At 48.5% G+C, this 18,621-nt stretch overlaps 1 protein-coding gene across 1 annotated transcript in view; it reads left to right on the top strand.

Annotated features, from left to right (window-relative positions):
• rab6ba (RAB6B, member RAS oncogene family a) overlaps positions 1-18,621 on the top strand; it is a 52,492-nt gene that overhangs the window by 30,159 nt on the left and 3,712 nt on the right. The window contains exons 3-7 of the mRNA XM_027007763.3: positions 4,469-4,522; positions 4,900-5,005; positions 5,839-5,950; positions 10,818-10,911; positions 14,819-14,885. Of these exons, the coding sequence (XP_026863564.1) occupies positions 4,469-4,522; positions 4,900-5,005; positions 5,839-5,950; positions 10,818-10,911; positions 14,819-14,885 (433 nt within the window). The remainder of the gene's footprint in view (positions 1-4,468; positions 4,523-4,899; positions 5,006-5,838; positions 5,951-10,817; positions 10,912-14,818; positions 14,886-18,621) is intronic.

Here is an 18,621-nt window from a genome sequence, read left to right on the forward strand (position 1 = left end):
CTGCTAATTAATGACTACTGAACAGAACCGGCTGTGTTCAGCACACACTGTTTGTCTTCTGTTCCCTTGGGTCTCACACAGGAAATATAGGGATTGACACGGACTCCAGTGCTTTCTGGGTTCCTTTGCCTCTCCTAGGGGATTGTGGAGTCTTCTCATATTAGCAACATGTACGTACTCCAGATGGGTGGAGTTGTTTACTTATAAAAAAAGGGCAAGGGCATAAGGGGGAAAAGGTGATGATGTAAAAAGTGGAGAAGAGGAGGTCAGAGGGCAGTTCAGAGGTGGGTGGAGGAGGAGACGCATTAGCGGCTAGCTGGAGGATCCTGCAGTATGCAGGTAGAGATAGCAGGCTGCCCCAGGTCCTGAAGGACAAGCCTCACTCCTCGGACTCCATCTCACTCTCTGCTCATCCAGCAACTTGTCCTGCAGCCCACTAAGATTACAGTTAGAAACCAGTAGAGCTTAAACAGGCTATAACTGTTTTACTTTTAGTTATGTTATTAATTTAAAGTGTTCTTTACAGATATATTTGCAATATATATTTGCTCAATCTGTGAGCAATCATGCATCTGGTATAATTTACACATGATTTTAGCTGCTTAGTAAACAACATACTGTGTAATTGCTTTGTAAATTTTAGCAATCAAACAGCCCGTGCAGACGGTGTCCCCATGCAGATCTCTGTGATGGTCTTAGTGGGAATTGTGTTGGACAAAGATCAGTAAGTGAGACGCCCCGATTTGCCTTAAAAAAAAAAAGCATTCCAGGGTCACATGGTTCCTAAAACAGGCCGTGGCAACCAGCTCAGGGAGGATGGGGGGTCATTGCTTCTGCAGGGTGATGTCATCGCTTCTGCAGGGTGATGTCATCATTCTGTAGGTGCCCCACTGAGCTTCGCCATCCTGGTCAATAGCGCTCAATTAAATGTGTTTTGTAGTGCAATTTGACTTCAGACACTGAGGACTAACGAAGCTAAGAGGCTCTGGTGACCTGTAGATGCACACTGTACGGGTTAAAAAAAACATGAAAGCTGTTTTAATCTGTAATGGTGATGGCTGACCAGTGTCTGTTTCATTTGTTTCTGTGTATGAAAGTGCAGCAATCCAGTCAGGAGATCTTGGAGCTTTGGAAAAGGTTTACATTGGGAGTGCCTAAGGCAGCTTATGTTCTTCAATGTTCTAATTTAATTACATGAAAATAGAAAGCTAAACAGATAAACATTTGCCCTGCGACATGCTAGGAGCAACACTGGCTAGTAGTCTGTGAGAAAGAGGAGTTCTTTTCATGTGCTTAATTTTTCTTTTCATGGAGCTTAGCTGTGTGGCATGAATCCTCCTCTCTCCTCTTCCTCTCTTCTTTTCTCCCTCTCTCTCCACCTTCGTCTCTCTGCCTCTGGCCACCAGTCTGAAGGCTGTTCTCTGTGGTGCTGACCGAGCACACCCCGTGTCTGGAGGCACGGAGACATGGCCGCAGATACACGCCAGAGTCCTCATGGTAGAGCAGTGCCATGTTTTTTTACAAAATGTGTGGTTTTGGGTTTAAATAAGGAAACTGCCACTCTAGCACTTTGCTCTTTTGAAATTAGATGCACACTTCAGACTAATCAGAATAAACACAGCCAGGAATGTGTGTAAAGGCTAAGGATGTTTTCCCAGTGTTATGTTTTTGTCTCCAATGCTGAGAGGCAGTGGAGGAAATGACCTTATGTAAGTGCCACAGCTGCCAGTGGCTGCTGTTTAATTAATTAAAAATGTATGAATAATTTGTTCTAGATACGTTTATGCAAGCAGTTCTCTCGCTGTGCAGGATTCTATATTTAACACTGAGGCTAAAGAGGTAATGCAATTTTCTCTCTCTCTCTCACTCTCACTCTCAATCTCTTTCTCTCTCTCATTTCTGCATTCTTCAAAAAGATCAACACCTCTCTGATGGAAAACATACGTCTCAACATAAGTTAAAGCAATAAGCGCAACCCTCTCATTAGTACGTTGAACATATAGACAAATAACTGCCATTCAACTAAAAAGCACAGCTGGCCGAGATTGCGCGTCATTTGGTAACAGCACGTAAAGGGTGAGGTGTGCACACACACGTTTATGTTCAGCCAGACTGAGTCACTGTCAAATTGCCTTGTACCCTGTGGTCTTATATCTATTGCAGTCCTTTTTTGAGGTCTGCTTTTCATTTGTCTGTAAGAGGGGAGAGACAGAGTGAGACTGCGCAGGAGTGTAGGAAACGGAGACGAGGCTAGGAGACACAGAACGACAGGCAGGAGTGCAGTGGCATCGCGTGACCACGCTGCTGAATGCCCTGCGGGGAACACACACACACGAATATGTCCCATTACGGCACCATCCTTAGGTATCCTAAACAGACTACATAGAGGTAATACCCAGGACACATACATACCGGCTCTAAGCCTATACTGGTCGCACTGATGTGGCAGTGTGTCCGTGCCCGATCCCAGACTGCCGTGCACCTCACACAGGCTCAGCTCCACACTTACCTCCAGGGTTCGAGAAGATGATCTGCTGGCCTTTCACTGAACCATCCCGCCGCCCAGCCTGGCACGGACGCACAGGATTATTAATCTGACAGTTTTGGAAGGTCGATTACTTGCATAATTTATTATTTATTTTTTTAAATTCAACTTTAGTCTCCATTGTTGTTTTCTTCGGGATTTCCTATGAAGTAATAAGCAGATTTAAAACATTGTAAATCTCCGCATACATATGTGTGTTTGTGTATAAACTGCTCAAAAAGGATATTGTGTGTGTGTGTGTGTGTGTGTGTGTGTGTGTGTGTGTGTGTGTGTGTGTGTGTGTGTGTGTGTGTGTGTGTGTGTACCCTGCTCAAAAATATTAAAGGAACACTGAATTATCACAGTATAACACCAAGTGAATTAAACTTCAGGAATATCAGTCTGTCCATGTAGGGAGCATAAGAGCTTGTGAGTCAATTTCACCTGCTTTTGTGCAAATGTAAACGATTACAGGTGCACTGGAGAGGCCACAGCATGTCAACCCTGCCAACACGGACTGGTTTTACAGGAGGCGGCCACAGTTGCTCTCTCCTCATCCTTCCTGACTGATTCTTCTCTATAGTACATTCGTTTTGGTTTTGTTGCTACTGGTAGTGTGAGGCGGTACCTGCAGCCCATTCAGGTTGCTCAGGTAGTCCAGTGGCCTCACAAGATCTCCCAACACAGTCTCAAGAGCACGGAGCAGGAGATACCAGGACATGGGCTGTTAGCCAGGAAGAGCTAGACAGAGCTCTAGAATGGCATCAACCCAGCAGCAGGTCTGTTACCTGCTCCTTTGTGTGAGGAGGAACAGGAGGAGCCCTGCCAGAGCCCCACAAATGACCTCCAGCGTGGCAAACGGTGTGCGTGTTTTGGAAGGTGGCATGAGCTCCCGACGCGCTCTAGCAGGACCTGTTCTCACAGCCCAGTACCGTGCGGCTCGAGGGCACCAGAACTGGCAGGTCTGCCATTGGCTGGTTCACACTGAGCTCATGGGACAGATGTGAATGGGTCTGGTGGTGCCATGGTGAATGTTAGCCAGCATGACAGGCTTAGCGGTGGTTCAGTGATGCACTGGGGAGGCACATCCTTAGAGTGTTGCACTGTTCAGGAGCTCACTGGTGCCCTGATCCAGGTCTGGGCGGAGACCCCAGACATCGTTCACTGTCTCATCGCGAGCTACTCCTTAGTCACATTGTGAGTTGCCATGATGAAATTCACATATATTAGCTCAACCTGAATTTGCAGTGTGTATGTATGTATGTATGTATGTATGTATGTGTGTGTATGTGCGTATATATAGCTCAAGCTCGGGTTCTCTACCAGAGGCCTGAGAGTATCTGCCTAATGTCTGGTCGGAGAACTCCGAGGTTGTTCCTGGGATCTGCTGGAGCCATTCTCCCAGTTTGGTCACAACCCCTAGTGCTCCGATTACCACGGGAACCACTGGTGCCTTCACCGTCAACATCTTTTCCAGTTGTTCCTTCAGCCCCTGGTATTTCTCGAGCTTGTTGTTTTTCTTGGTCCTGATGTTGCTATCGTTCAGGACTTCTACATCTATCGCTACTGCCCTTTTCTGCTGTTTGTCCATCACAGTGTCTGGTTGGTTAGCCATTACCATTTTGTCAGTGTGTATCTGGAAGTCCCACTGCATCCAAATCGCTGGTGAAGTGCCACTAAAGAAGACAGACTGCAGGGCAGAGGAGGCCCACACAGCAGATATTCCTCTCATTAAGATGACAGGCGAGGGGAGATGCCTGTAGATTTCAATTCCGGTTGCTCCGGCGCCCAGAAACCATGCTCAGTGGCCGCTGTGCGCTGTCTTCAAAAGAATAAGTCCGTTCAGTATTTGGCTTCGGGATGTCTGCGTTGTGTGTGATTGGCCTGAGTGAGTGATATGATCGGTCTTGCTTACCGCTGTGATGTTTGCTTGTTCCCTTCCAGGCGACGATTGGAATAGACTTTCTATCAAAAACCATGTATCTGGAGGACAGGACGGTAAGGCACTTCTCAACGTTTCAGTTTTTAGAGGCCATCACGTGCCACATCGATTCACGTGAATCGATTCATTGATTCGGCTGTCTTTTAAAACAAAAAGAAGGAAATAAATAAAAAGAGGTTTTGGTAGAATCTTCTTTACTTTTACACTCATTGGTTCTAACAGGAGTCAAATGAATGGGAATTGATATCATTTACATTATACAATATTACATGTATGTGAAAAGAAAAAAAGAAAAATATACATCATGCAACCCGGGTCTGCATTTTACAGAACTTTAATGTGGATTGTGTAGAGTGTTATGTACTGCAGTCCAACGTGTGCGTGGAGTGCTGCATTGTGCCTGATGGTGTTTTCTTTGCGGGTGGTGCCGCAGGTTCGGTTGCAGTTGTGGGACACAGCAGGACAGGAGCGATTCAGAAGCCTCATCCCCAGCTACATCCGTGACTCCACCGTCGCCGTGGTGGTGTACGACATTACCAGTACGAGTTTTCTGTTGTTTTTTCTTTTCTTTTCACGCCCGCACACATGCTCTGACTGTAAATCGATAAACCAGGCCGGACTGGCTAATCCACTCATTTAGCTAGTCTAACTAAATCAAACCAAGCACAGAGTTCAGCGTCTAGCCTGCTGTGTTATGAGCTAGATAACAACATAGCAATGGCTCTTCATCCTTGTTCAGACATAAACCACAACAGCATGTGCGTTGTGGCCCAGTGCAGGCTGCTTGCTTTTATTCTACCCAATAAAACCATGACATGTTTATTGTCTTCACATCCCCCCCATGGTCACCGGAGACTACAGTGTGTTTTCAGTGGCTTTGATATGGTCGCCTTGCAGAGGTGAATAGCAAACTGTGATTTTATAGGCTAAATACCCCTGAGACGGAGAGAAAGTTTGACCTTGAAACGGGCAGTTAATGTCCGTCTGAGATGAAATGTAGGCTTTGATCTCAATATTACAGTGTCACAGTCTCATTTGTCTCCGGTGATCTAAGTTTTGGACTTTTGGAAAACAGCTAGTGCAGTTTGTGAGCTCCTACAGTGCCATTGCCTTTGTAGAGATGAGGTGTCAGGTAACACAATGCACATCTAACCACCAGTGAACTTCATTTGGTGTTCATCCAGCTCCATTATGGAGAGAAACGGTATAGATCAGTTAATAACTTGAGTTTAAGGCTCTACTAAACTCAATTCCCCCCTACCCCACTCTCTCTTTATCTATCTATCTATCTATCTATCTATCTATCTATCTATCTATCTATCTATCTATCTATGTCTCTGTCTGTCTATCTGTCTGACTGTCTTTCTCTCAGATGTGAATTCATTCCAGCAAACCTCCAAATGGATCGATGATGTCAGAACGGAGCGAGGAAGTGATGTCATCATCATGCTTGTGGGCAATAAAACAGATCTTGCTGATAAGAGGTTAGTCCTACATTTTAGCTGCACTTCTGCAGGGCCACTGTCTAACGAAGGCTCCCAGGTTCCTCATCCTCATTGTGAGGGGTAGATTAAGAGAACTGTTGGATACAGCGCCCTCTGGTGTGTGGATCTAGGGCAGCATACAAGAGCAGACTCCACCAGAAGAGAAATTCCAAGATTTAGCAAAATCTTATAAAATCTCCCTTTTTACTTGGTGTGAAGCTAGATGTGTTCAGGTTTCAGCACAGGTTGATCATTTTTGGTGTTTGGTGTTGTCACTGTATCTTTTTTAGCTGCTTCTGCAGTGTCTGGGGTGAACTTTGTATCACAACTCTACAAAACATTGTACAACCTGATGCCAGAAGGGAGTTTTTCCAACAGAGAGGTTGCCTTTATGCACATTTGAATGCACCAAGGACACTTATGGCAAAGCAGACAGGCACCTTCGCATATACGCTGAATTGAATGCAATTTGGTTCATACAGTGTTCACATTTTGCAGAATTGGGAGCGATTGGTGGTCCGTAGACTGGAATAGAACAGGGTCTGGTTTACAGATGGTGAAGCTTATAGATGGCACAAGGGAAAGGAGATCGCCTGCCTAAGAGAGGTGGCATGGCTGTGCCTCCAGAGCTCCACCCTGACGGGCATCCGATCTAATCAGCTGCGTCTGCACCCGAGCGCCGTCGCCCGCTCAGAGCCTGATGAGCACTGGGCCCGCATTCATTACCAGCTACTGCGAAATTAGGAAAATGAACCAATTCTGTTTTTTGCTCACAGTTCCAGGTTTACGGTAGCGTGTGTGTGTGCGTGTGTGTGTAATCGCGTGTCCTTAATACAAAAATCTTCTTAAGCTTTCATTAATCAGTGGAAATGAGCCATTCTCTGTAAGGCAGCAGATGGCGAAGGTATCACAGGATCAGGACAAGTAGGTTATGTCCATAAAGCAAGACTCCCCCGCTGCAGCTCCGGCTTCCGAGCCTGAAGTGCCGTGAGCCGAACAGAACCGGCGGCGCCAGTGAGCACCGAGGCACGTTCTCCCTCCACACGCACCGCCTGTAGGATGGGAAGCTGATTTGAAAGTCCAGACTGTGAGGTTTCTGGTTTCCTGGGCCGGGTAAGGGTTGACTCCGAACTCTGTGGCTGTGTCGGCAGTTGGCAGAAGAGGACCCGACATCTCCTAACGTCCCGTCAGGTGGAGATACCTGCGCAGTTGCGCTACGTTTCAGTCCCGCCACCCCTAGAGACCCAGCACCCACGGCTCGTCCACGCTCTGTTTATGCAACGCCCCAGTAGACCATGCCTTTGTTCAAATGGGACCTGGAGCCCCCATTACACCGTGAATCGGCTCGCTTTGTCTGACATTAAGCTCGACTCTGGTACTTAAGCATAACCAAGCATAATGTCTGTTTTAAATGTGGCTCTCTAATGGGTCACCATGGTAATGAGAATGGCTAAAGACTCTTCTGCTGTGGGCTGGAATATCAATGCAGTGCTGGGTTGGTTTCCACGACAACTCTGACGGAATTTGGCAGGTGTAGGTGGCTGTAATGATGCCAGTTTAACTGGTTAGCACTGGGCTAACAAGGCATGGCGGCGCAGGTCGTGCCCGAGGGCCAGCCTTCTCCGTTCATCTATCGGAACGCTGATGTTTCCTAAGATTTCGTTTACGGTTTTGTGCGCAAGCTGTGTGTTGAAATGACTGGATGCATGTAAAGATAGGGACGTATTTCAGAAATAATTTTCACTCTGTTCCTTTGAAAGTAATTTTTGGCTCCGAAACACCGAATGAAACGTTAGGCAGACACTTTCTTCCCCACCCATTAGTGACGGATACCTGCTTGTTTCCTTCCGTCCGTGGGTCTAAACCAATCACGTTAGCCTCCCGCCCCCCACACCCCCAATGAGCTACTGTCTAGCTCCCACCTAAATCACTTTTCCTCGCAGAGGCTGGCCAGTTGGGCAGCTAAGCCCCATCTCCCTCCCTCTTAGAATTCCCTCCCTCTCTGGCCCAGCGTCTGATCAATCCCCCAGACAGCAGGCAAACTGCTGCGATCGGCACCTTCCTGAAAAGCGCACGCTCGGTAAATGCTGCGCTGCGTGAGTCTGTTAGATAAGCCGGAGTGTTGGGGGGCCAGGAGGTAAGAGTGGGGCTGACGAGACGAGGTCTGTGTCTGAACAGGTGGCGTGCCGCTCCTGCCTCGCCCCAAACTGCTGCCGTGCCTCAGTCATAAACTCAGCAGCGCTGCATCGCAAAGAGCTGCTGCTTTTATGGCCGTGCGTACGGCATGCCTGCAGTAAACAACCCGACCTGCATTGCTGGCTATACACGCAGCGAAAAAAACAGGCCCCACCCCTTCAAGCTTGGACACCTTAAGAATCTGCAGCGTAGTATCTAGAGTTTTTTTTAGCAATTAACTACATCTGCATTCGTGCTTATTGGCTATTGTCGTCGTTTCTTAGTATGTTTGTCTGTCCTCAGCATAGGTACTAGCTATACATTCTAATAGTTCTGGATCTGTGTGTAGGAAGTTTGCTCTTTCAGAAGGAACAGATGGTGCCGGCCTGTTCCAGATTCCCTGCTCAATGCCAGCTGAGATTACCTTGAGCTAACGGGAGTGGGAGCGATATCCAGCAGAAATTTAATACCAAACCATCAGTCCAAACGACTATATTTTTGCACAAACGGTGAAGAAGGCGGCCTGTTGCCGCAGTAGCACGGCGCCGCACGGATCGCGGGGCCGAAAGGTTCAGTTTTAACGCAGAGCGACTGAATAAAAGCGAGGGTCACGCCGTCAGAAAAGAGAGCGCGAACCTGATCCTTTGAGCCGCGGTCTGAGGAGGAGCGCCATGAAATATTGATGCCGTGTGGACGCTGCTCTTCACAGAGGCAGAGAGGAGGTGCAGGCAGACATTCTGTACCGTCAGCAGCCCCTCCTCAACCCTGGGCTGGATTTCATCCTCATGCCCCTGCTCTGTAATTTATTGTTGGCTGTAGTTTTGAAAAATATCTGGCTCGTGGCTGTTCAGAGATTTCAAAAGCTTCCGTGACGCAGGAAGCGCCGAGGTGCCGAAGAGTGTGGAGATGAAGGCAGAGACTTCCTACAAAGCCACAGGGAGCGCAATGAAAGACGCCGTCCCTCAGAGAGGGGACGGTCCTGATCGGTAGGGCTGTCACCTTTCGCCACGGCTGGCTGGACGCGAGCGAAATAGCTGACGCTGGTACGGTCACTTCATCACCCCAGTTGCTTTTACCAAGGGGTGCCCATGTGTTGCTTTTTATGGCTACACTGGAAACACGACTGAATCCGCGCTCTAAACCTTGACGCGGCATCTCCCCGTGGGCGTCTTGATGGAGGGGAGCGTGTGTGTGTTTCCGGTGCGGGCAGGTCTGCTTGCAGGACGCCACAGTCACCGACGGTGCATTTCCGCCACAGCCCACGCCCCCGTGTTTTCTCGAACAGATTGGAAGTCTCCGCGGTTGCCACGGCGATGGCACAGCTTGTATCAATACACCGCTCATACGGGTAGACGACTGAAGGGGCCCAAGTGCGCTGTCCGTGGTACTTACTACAGGGACGCTAGCCGCCAATCGTCGAAATTACGTTCGGACGAATCGAGATTAATGTTCGGAAATTTCCCTAATAGTTTTTTTTTTGTCAGTTTCATCTGTAGGACCAATATTCTATTTAGAGACTAAAGGTCTGGTTAGAGTCTCTGTAAATGTAAGCATTACAATTTTAACAATCTAGTTATATATTAATAAAAATAGAATATTCCAACATCATTACCTTTTACACATATGTATATGATATGTAAGTAAGTGCCTGTTTAGACAAGGCTGAAACTGAGCGTCCAGCCGTGTTCAGACTGTAGCTCATTTTCAGTGTTATAACTCAGGTGTAGGCCAGCGCACACTTCATTCCTGCTTCTTTTTTGGCCCGTTTGTAGGAAAAGCTGATTAATGGTGTTATGTTCTGTAAGCACTTAAAAAAAAAAATCCAAAACAGCCCTGAAATCTTCACTGCGGAAACGCTGTCGGCATTCGTCCTGAAATGCACGTCTCCGACAGCCTGGAAATGCAGTGGAGAGAGAGAGAGAGCGCTGTTTTCCAGGCTCAGATCGGTCATCGCCAGACTGAGCGTGTCCACAGCCCCGTGTGGCGTGTGTTTGTTCTGAAAAGCAAAGAGCTCTCTTGTGGTGAGATGGTGGGGGGGGGTTCAGCAAACCGGGGGAAGCGTTCGCTGTGTGTTCCTGCACGAGCAGGAACAAAGGAGCCTGGTTACGTCATGCCTGTCCCTGCATGCTCTCCTTCTCTTCCTCTCTCTTCCTCTCTTTCTTTTCCCTCTTTCACCTTTTGTCTCCCTCAACCTTTTTCATCTCTGTCAGTCCCTCTCCATAACACCAACTCTCTGCCCTCAGACACTGATTAATGCGCGAGTGTGTCACGCAAACTGGCTTTAATTAACAAGGCAGCCCTTTGTGCAATTAATCAGTGGCAGTATCAGTTAATTACTGTCACCTGGCTTGAAGTGGCTTTGGTGACGGTGAACACCGCGCCATGTCTCTGCTATCCAGCCCTCTTCACCTGGAGCCCGACGGCTGTCAGCTCTGGAATGAGGGACTTACCCGTCGTCCCCGTTATTTTGCATTACTATGACAACGGCTAGCTTTGCGGTCTGTTTTGGCACTGCTATCAGTGTTACTGATTTGGTTTCCATCTTTCTTATCTTTAGTTCTCGAAGATGTGTGTTGGTTGAGGTCCTAGATATGTTCTGGTGGAAATCAGCGCTTCATAGTTAGCAGGTACACGCTGTACACTGGGGTGCGTTTGAAAGCTGAAGTGAGCAGCACCTCCGTCTCTCCCACAGGCAGATCACCATCGAGGAGGGCGAGCAGCGGGCGAAGGAGCTGAGCGTGATGTTCATTGAGACCAGCGCCAAGACGGGCTACAACGTCAAACAGGTGAGCTCCTCCGCACCTGACGGTCAGAGAAGAGGCTGTGCGCAAGTGTGCGTATACAGTGTGTGTGAGGGTGGGTGTGTGTGCATGGAAAGTGTGGCTGTTGTAGGGTGTGTGTGGAAGTGTGGGTGTGGGAGGGTGTGTGTGGAAGTGTGGGTGTGGGAGGGTGTGTGTGGAAGTGTGGGTGTGGGAGGGTGTGTGTGGAAGTGTGGGTGTGGGAGGGTGTGTGTGTGGAGGTGTGGGAGGGTGTGGAAGTGTGGGTGTGGGAGGGTGTGGGTGTGGAAGTGTGGGAGGGTGTGGGTGTGGAAGTGTGGGTGTGGGAGGGTGTGGGTGTGGAAGTGTGGGTGTGGGAGGGTGTGTGTGGAAGTGTGGGTGTGGGAGGGTATGTGTGGGAGGGTGTGGGTGTGGAAGTGTGGGTGTGGGAGGGTGTGTGTGTGGAAGTGTGGGTGTGGGAGGGTGTGTGTGGAAGTGTGGGAGGGTGTGGGTGTGGAAGTGTGGGTGTGGGAGGGTGTGGGTGTGGGAGGGTGTGTGTGGAAGAGTGTGTGTGGAAGAGTGTGTGTGGGAGGGTGTGTGTGTGGAAGTGTGGGTGTGGAAGTGTGGGTGTGGGAGGGTGTGTGTGTGGAAGTGTGGGTGTGGGAGGGTGTGTGTGGAAGAGTGGGTGTGGGAGGGTGTGAGAACAATCTGCGTTCCTTCCCCCGTTTGTCATCTGAGGTGCAGTCAAAGTGGTGAAGATGACTAATCACAGGAGTGGAACACAGCCCTCACACACACCTCACACACCGCATAGCTCCACTTCAACACTTTCCCTCTCTCTGCCTCTCTGTCTCTCTGTCTAAAGAGCGTGGCTCCCTCTGTATGACGGGGGCCGAAGATTGTGTTAGCAAAAGCTGTAATTGCACCACAGACTGAATATACATGAGACATTTGCTCCTAGAATCCCAGGTCACCTGACCCGTCATTGCACCGATTCCACAGCCGCCCGTACAATTTCCGAATTTCTAGGATACAACAGACACAAGGATGTTAAAACTCTCGGATGTTTTAGATGAGAGAGTGAACAAGCATCTCAACCTAACTAGCTATGATTAACAGCAGTGTTGATGTTAGCTGCAGCTTGGATAGATAAGATACACAGCACTGAGAAACTGCACATATGCCTGCGTGCTGAGTTCTTCGATCCTAGTAACAGTGATGATAAATATAACTCTTTTGTATGAAAAAAATGTAAATGTATATATAACAGTTGAGTGTGTTCACATATGCAATATTCAGTGTGTATATTAACGTGGCAGGAATATATATGAGTACGGTGCAGATCTTATGAACACATGTAGGCAAAAATAAACAACTGAGAATGTGTGGGAGTAACACTGGAGCCTAGCAGTCAGTGCAGGGGGTTGGAAACTGCTCTTAAATCTGTTTGTCCATTAAGCGATGGGCCTGAAACGTCTCCCAGAAGGTGGCAGATCAAATGGGTGATGTCCTCGGCGGGTTGGGTCTGTGAGTCTGCTGGCTGCTTCACTGAGGAAGTGACGGCTGAAAAAGTCCCTCCAAGGGGGGCAGTGAGCGTCCAGTGATCTTCTCCACAGTGGCAATGACCATCTGAAGAGCTCTCCGGTCTGCTGCTGGGCCGTGAGCGCTCAACTCTGAGATGCAGTATGCCAGTGCTCTTCAGTGCAGCAACAGTAGGAGGATACCAGCAGGTTCTCCTGTAGATTGCTTTTCCTGAGGAGTCTCTGCTGTGCCTTCTTGACTATTTTGGTGATGGTGGTCTTTTGGGATGTGCACGCCCTGAAACCTGAAAGCAGGGACCATTTCTATACTGTCCCCGTTGATATAGAGAGGGTCAGGGTGTATACTGTGTCTCCTGAAGTCGATAATAAGTTTTTTGGTTTTTGAAGAGTTGAAGATGGGGTTGTTCTTGGAAAGCCACCTTGCTAGTCCTTGGATTTTATCTCTGTAGGCTGTTTTATCTGCTTCCAAGATGATGACATGGTCAAATCATCTGCGAACTGGATGAAAGTGTTTGTGGGATGTGTGAGGATACAGTTGTAGGTCCTGTATGCCATGTCATGTATTCTGTTTGATAATCAGAAAGTAAGCATGTGCCTGATGTGCTGGATCCTATGGTGTCTGATACCACTGAGAGGATCTCAACCATGGTACCACTGGACAGGTTCTCGATCATGGTACCACTGAGGGTCTTGATCATGGTATCACTGAACAGGGTCTCTATCACAGTGCCACTGATGAGGGTCTCAATCATCACTGATGAGGGTCTCAATCATCACTGAGAGTCTTGATCCTGGTGCCATTAAAGAGGGTCTCAATCACAGTCCTTGCCAAGGTTGCTTTATGTTTTGATGCTTCCCACACGGACTCCATCTACTCAGGGACTCTACAGTCCAAAGCCTCCGCATGATCAAGCCTGCCACACATGCCAGGTGTGAGGAGTGGTGTTGCGCAATAGTGAATGGGCTGTGTGCAGACACTGAGTGCTGCTTCAGCTCTGAAGAAAACACTGCTCTCATTCTTCCAGTTCTTTGCATTGCTGTTTTTCCAGAGCTCTGGAGTGGTGCGCGCACACACACACACACACATGCACACACGCGCGCGCACACACTCACACACACGCGCGCACACACACACTCACACACACGCGCGCGCGCGCACACACACACACACACTCACACACACGCACACACTCTCACACTCACACACATACACACACTCACTCACACACATACACACACACACACACACACACACTCACACACACACGCGCGCGCACACAAAGGTGTATGTGTAGGGCGAGGACCCATACGGGCACGGCTACCCCACTGTCACTATGGCAGTTGACGCCAGACATTAATGCTGAAAACCCCATATTTGTGCCTGGTGTCCTGTTCAAGGAGGAGGTTTGTTGTTGTTGTTTTGTTGTTTCTGGCTAAGTGTTTATGTTTGTTTTGGCTCAGCATGCACCCCAGCACATGGCTACTGAGCAGAATGAGATCACAGTCGATGGAGAAACATGCTTATTTATCCATGCACCTGAACAAATTACCAAAGGAAAGTGTAGAATGATGGCTACAGTACTGACCCAAACAGGAAGCTGTATGAGCTTTGCTGAAAGGCACTTATAGATGATGTGAGATTTCGCGTGGAAAAAAATGACCACGTTGCATGAGGTACAGAATTTAGTACTTCTTGATTTCACCTGGACTAGGATTTGAATTCGGTAAGATATACTGTACAAAAACAGGCAGTGATATAACAAATGAGGAGAGTAAATGAATTAATTCAGTCTTTCCATTAGCTGTGTGTGTGTTGTCTAATTGAAATGGATCGTGTTATCGCTCCTTTGTCCCAGCCACATTAAAACATGCTTTATGGCTCTCTGTTTTTCCCCTTCAAAAGCAATTGGCTCGGGGCGGCCAACAAACTCGCCCCCGTTTCCCAGGCCTCCCCGCCAAACGGCCCCCTGGGCCATGGGTTGATGGATGGGGCGGGCACTGCTGACGATGCAGGAGCTAACTGCCCTGTTTGCTGGCAGTCGCGCAGAGTGCGATAGATTACCCAGCATTCATCCAGAGCCTTGTGGGTTTGGCACCATGGCGATGCTCAAGTGGTGACTGGGACTGCCCTACCTCCGGCCTCTGATCCCTGTCTTAGAATGCCTTTTTTTAAAAGCACCCTCGATCCTTGTATCGTGTCTTATAGAGGAATGTTAGGGTTACAGAGACCCTTTAGCCTGGTTATGTCTCCATGTACCCACAGACAGAGTAGATTATTATGAGTGAGCACGTGTGTGTGTGTGTGCGCGTGTGTGTGTGTGTGTGTGTGTGCGCGTGAGTGTGTGCGCACATGGCCTCTCTCTCACTCTCTCTCCATTTCTCTCTCTCTTTTCCAGCTCTTTCGGCGTGTGGCTGCTGCACTTCCTGGGATGGAGAGTATGCAGGAGTCAAGCAAAGAGGGCAGTATCCTTACGGGCCAGCAGGGGTCAGCGCAGAGCAGCCATGGCCGAGCTTACCCCATCCAAGCAGCAACATCTGTCTGTGGTCTCTGGCTGACACTGTTGTAAGATGCGTGCAGGTTCAAAGCCATTTTCACATGCGTGCGCGAGTTTGTGTGCGTGTGTGCCAGACGTGACAGATAGGAGATCTACACTCTCCACACTCTCTGCTGCTATTGCAGGAAAATACTCTCCGAGCCCCGGGGGCCGTGGAGTCACGCTCGGCCTCATTCACCGTGTTTGTGCCGTTGAAGCCTAGCTCACAGTCGCCCCCTGCTGCTTTGCTTTGGCATGACCTCAGGTTTAGCACAGGCTGCTGCAAGCAGAAGGGATTTTGTCGAGTCCAACATCACGGCTCCTCGTGCGAACGAGCAAGCTTGCGCCTCCTGCTCCTCCTCACGTCCTCTACCTCGTTACGCCGCAGCACTGACAACAGACCCGTAGGGTGGATGTTACCTTGGCGCCCACGCTTCCAATGAGAACATCTTTTCAGAATGGCCAGACGGTCGAGTTCACAGGCGCCAGTGTGCTTTTCGCTTCACTATTATTTTCTTTCTGAAGGAAATGGTAGTAGAGAACGAGTAGTGCATTTCTCCACGCTCTGTTGCATTGGCCGCTGGTCACTGAGAAGGTTCACTTTGTGGCTGAGGGCGATGGAATTTCACATAGGTTCAGTCTGGAATCTCATGGGAATTTAGCTGTTCGGTTATACTCTTTATAGAGTTCCCCTCTCTGATCTGCCGTCATGGCAACGGACAAAAAGCCGCAGTAGTTCATTTCGTCAGTCACTGGCTTTAGTGTCTCCACACCAGCCAATCAGAATCCAGTCTGAAGAGAGCAGAGGAGCCTGATTGCTTAATGGGCTATCTTTAGCTTCGTGCTACAGCACAGGCTGGATGCTGTATTGTACCCTTGCTCCTTCTCCCTCGCAGGGCCTGCCAGCAGGGGCAGCCAAAGAATTGAAATGTGCACAGGCTGCTGCAAGCAGACCCGTAGGGTGCTGCAAGCAGAAGGGATTTTGTCGAGTCCAACATCACGGCTCCTCGTGCGAACGAGCAAGCTTGCGCCTCCTGCTCCTCCTCACGTCCTCTACCTCGTTACGCCGCAGCACTGACAACAGACCCGTAGGGTGGATGTTACCTTGGCGCCCACGCTTCCAATGAGAACATCTTTTCAGAATGGCCAGACGGTCGAGTTCACAGGCGCCAGTGTGCTTTTCGCTTCACTGTTATTTTCTTTCTGAAGGAAATGGTAGTAGAGAACGAGTAGTGCATTTCTCCACGCTCTGTTGCATTGGCCGCTGGTCACTGAGAAGGTTCACTTTGTGGCTGAGGGCGATGGAATTTCACATAGGTTCAGTCTGGAATCTCATGGGAATTTAGCTGTTCGGTTATACTCTTTATAGAGTTCCCCTCTCTGATCTGCCGTCATGGCAACGGACAAAAAGCCGCAGTAGTTCATTTCGTCAGTCACTGGCTTTAGTGTCTCCACACCAGCCAATCAGAATCCAGTCTGAAGAGAGCAGAGGAGCCTGATTGCTTAATGGGCTATCTTTAGCTTCGTGCTACAGGGTAAGACCAAACCGCTGATGTAGTTACAGCAGATCTTTCCGTTCATAAAACAGCCTGTGAGCTGAGTCATAATGCAGCGCGTCACTTTGAGCATGACTGTTGAGCTGTTAAGCCGGACGTGGATTCATGCACTGACCACAGGGCTTTTGTGGTGAAGTTTCATGTTTAAATGAACACCAATATGCTGATTATCTGATGGTTTTTGTTTTTTGGGTTTAATAAGCTGAAATATTGTGCATGCGTACCTGTGTGTGTACGTGTGTGTGCGTGTGTGTGTTTGTGCGTGCGCGTACGTGTGTTTGTGCGTGCGCGTACGTGTGTGTGCGTGCGCGTACGTGTGTGTACGTGTGCGTGTGTACGTGTGTGTACGTGTGTGTGTTTGTGTGTGTGTGTACGTGTGTGTGTGTGTGTGTTTGTGTGTGTGTGTACGTGTGTGTGTGTGTGTGTTTGTGTGTGTGTGTACGTGTGTGTGTGTGTGTTTGTGTGTGTGTGTACGTGTGTGTTTGTGCATGCGTGTGTGTGTGTACGTGTGTTTGTGCATGCGTGTGTGTCTGTGTGTGCGTGCGCGTACGTGTGTGTGTTTGTGCATGCGTGTGTGTACGTGTACGTGTGTGTGTGTTTGTGTGTGTGTGTGTGTACGTGTGTACGTGTGTGTTTGTGCATGTGTTTGTGCGTGTGTGTGTGTGTGTGTGTGTGTGTGTGGGTGGGTTTTATGACAGGCTGTCAGAGTGATGTAGGGTGTTGCCTTTATGCCCACCTCCACCTCCCTCTGTGTGCAGGCTTAATGGCACTGAATCCTCCTGTTGTTACTGCACTCCGCTGTCTTATCGATTAAGAGAGAAAGAGACAGCGGAGTAAAGAGAGAAGCAAACTGGGGCAGAGAGAGAGAGAGGCAGGCAGAGCGGAGGAGAGAGAGAGCGACATTAGCAGCTGCAATAAAAATGTTTTTTCCCTCCACCACACAGATTCGGCATTCTCATCCTTGTCTTGCTTGGTGTCTAGTATGACTCTTCCCTATGTCATAAAAGTTTTTAAAAAAAACAGCAAGCTACACATAAATATTTTTAATTGTACACAAATATAAATTGAGAGAGATAAGGAAAAAGAGTGAACAAGTTATTGTTTGTGGAGAGAGAGAGAGAGAGAGAGAGAGAGAGAGAGAGTGAGTCATTATTCCATGAACATTTAATAAAGTGCTCTACAAAAGGGACCGGAGACTACAAAAGACACAGACGAAGAGGCAGGAAGGATGTGTGCAGCTGGGCTCTGCGTGTGTGGAGGTTACAGGGCTCCAACACTACCGCACCAACCACAGCATGGCTGAGGTGGTCCTTACTGTGCTCCAGGGGTCCCTGCACATCCTGCAGTTACAGTCTGAGCCCTGAGTCGGATTCTCAGTCTTTTTGGCTTTGACATTATCTGCATAAGTGTTTTTGTCTAATTTTTGGCTTGATCTATTGAATAAGTATGGCAGGCAAACATTTGTATTTTGCTACAACAAAAGGAGTTTTTTGTGCTTATGACAAATGTTCCCTAGATCATAATCTTGATGTGGACAGATGCAGTTTTATCGATGGAATTGACCTCAAGAAGAGGTGGGAGCCATTCAGAACTCAGTATATTTGTTATAAGAAGCCTTTGAGATGACTAAACAGACTACTGCACCTCCTGGTGCAGACAGAGAGTGTACAGGAATGATGTTTATTAGCTGTGTGTGGTTGGTGTGTTCAGGTGGAAGTATACACAGGTGACGAGGGGCAACAGTGAGCTAACGAGATCGTCAGCTGGCGTTTGGTCATTTTGGTGTGTCCCTACCCTTAAAAGGCATCTCTTGTTTTGTGTGTGTGTGTGTGTGTGTGTGTGTGTGTGTGTGTATATGCATGCAGGTAGAAACACATACTCCACTCTAAGGTTAGCCTTTTCAGCCTGTCTGATTAATGTGCAGTGTCGAGGCCTTGTAAGCCTTGGGCTGTGTATGTGTGTGTAAGATGGAGAGAAGAGGCAGACAGCCATTTTTTAAAACCTCTGTGTCATTTTCAAGATGGCAGTGGAAAACAGCATTACGCCTGTGAAAGTGTCTCAAACCTTTAGAACATTTCAATTCTTTGGCTGCCCCTGCTGGCAGGCCCT

The sequence above is a fragment of the Electrophorus electricus genome, chromosome 7, assembly GCF_041902795.1.
Source record: "Electrophorus electricus isolate QZ-2024a chromosome 7, ASM4190279v1, whole genome shotgun sequence".
In the NCBI taxonomy this organism is placed as follows: domain Eukaryota; kingdom Metazoa; phylum Chordata; class Actinopteri; order Gymnotiformes; family Gymnotidae; genus Electrophorus; species Electrophorus electricus.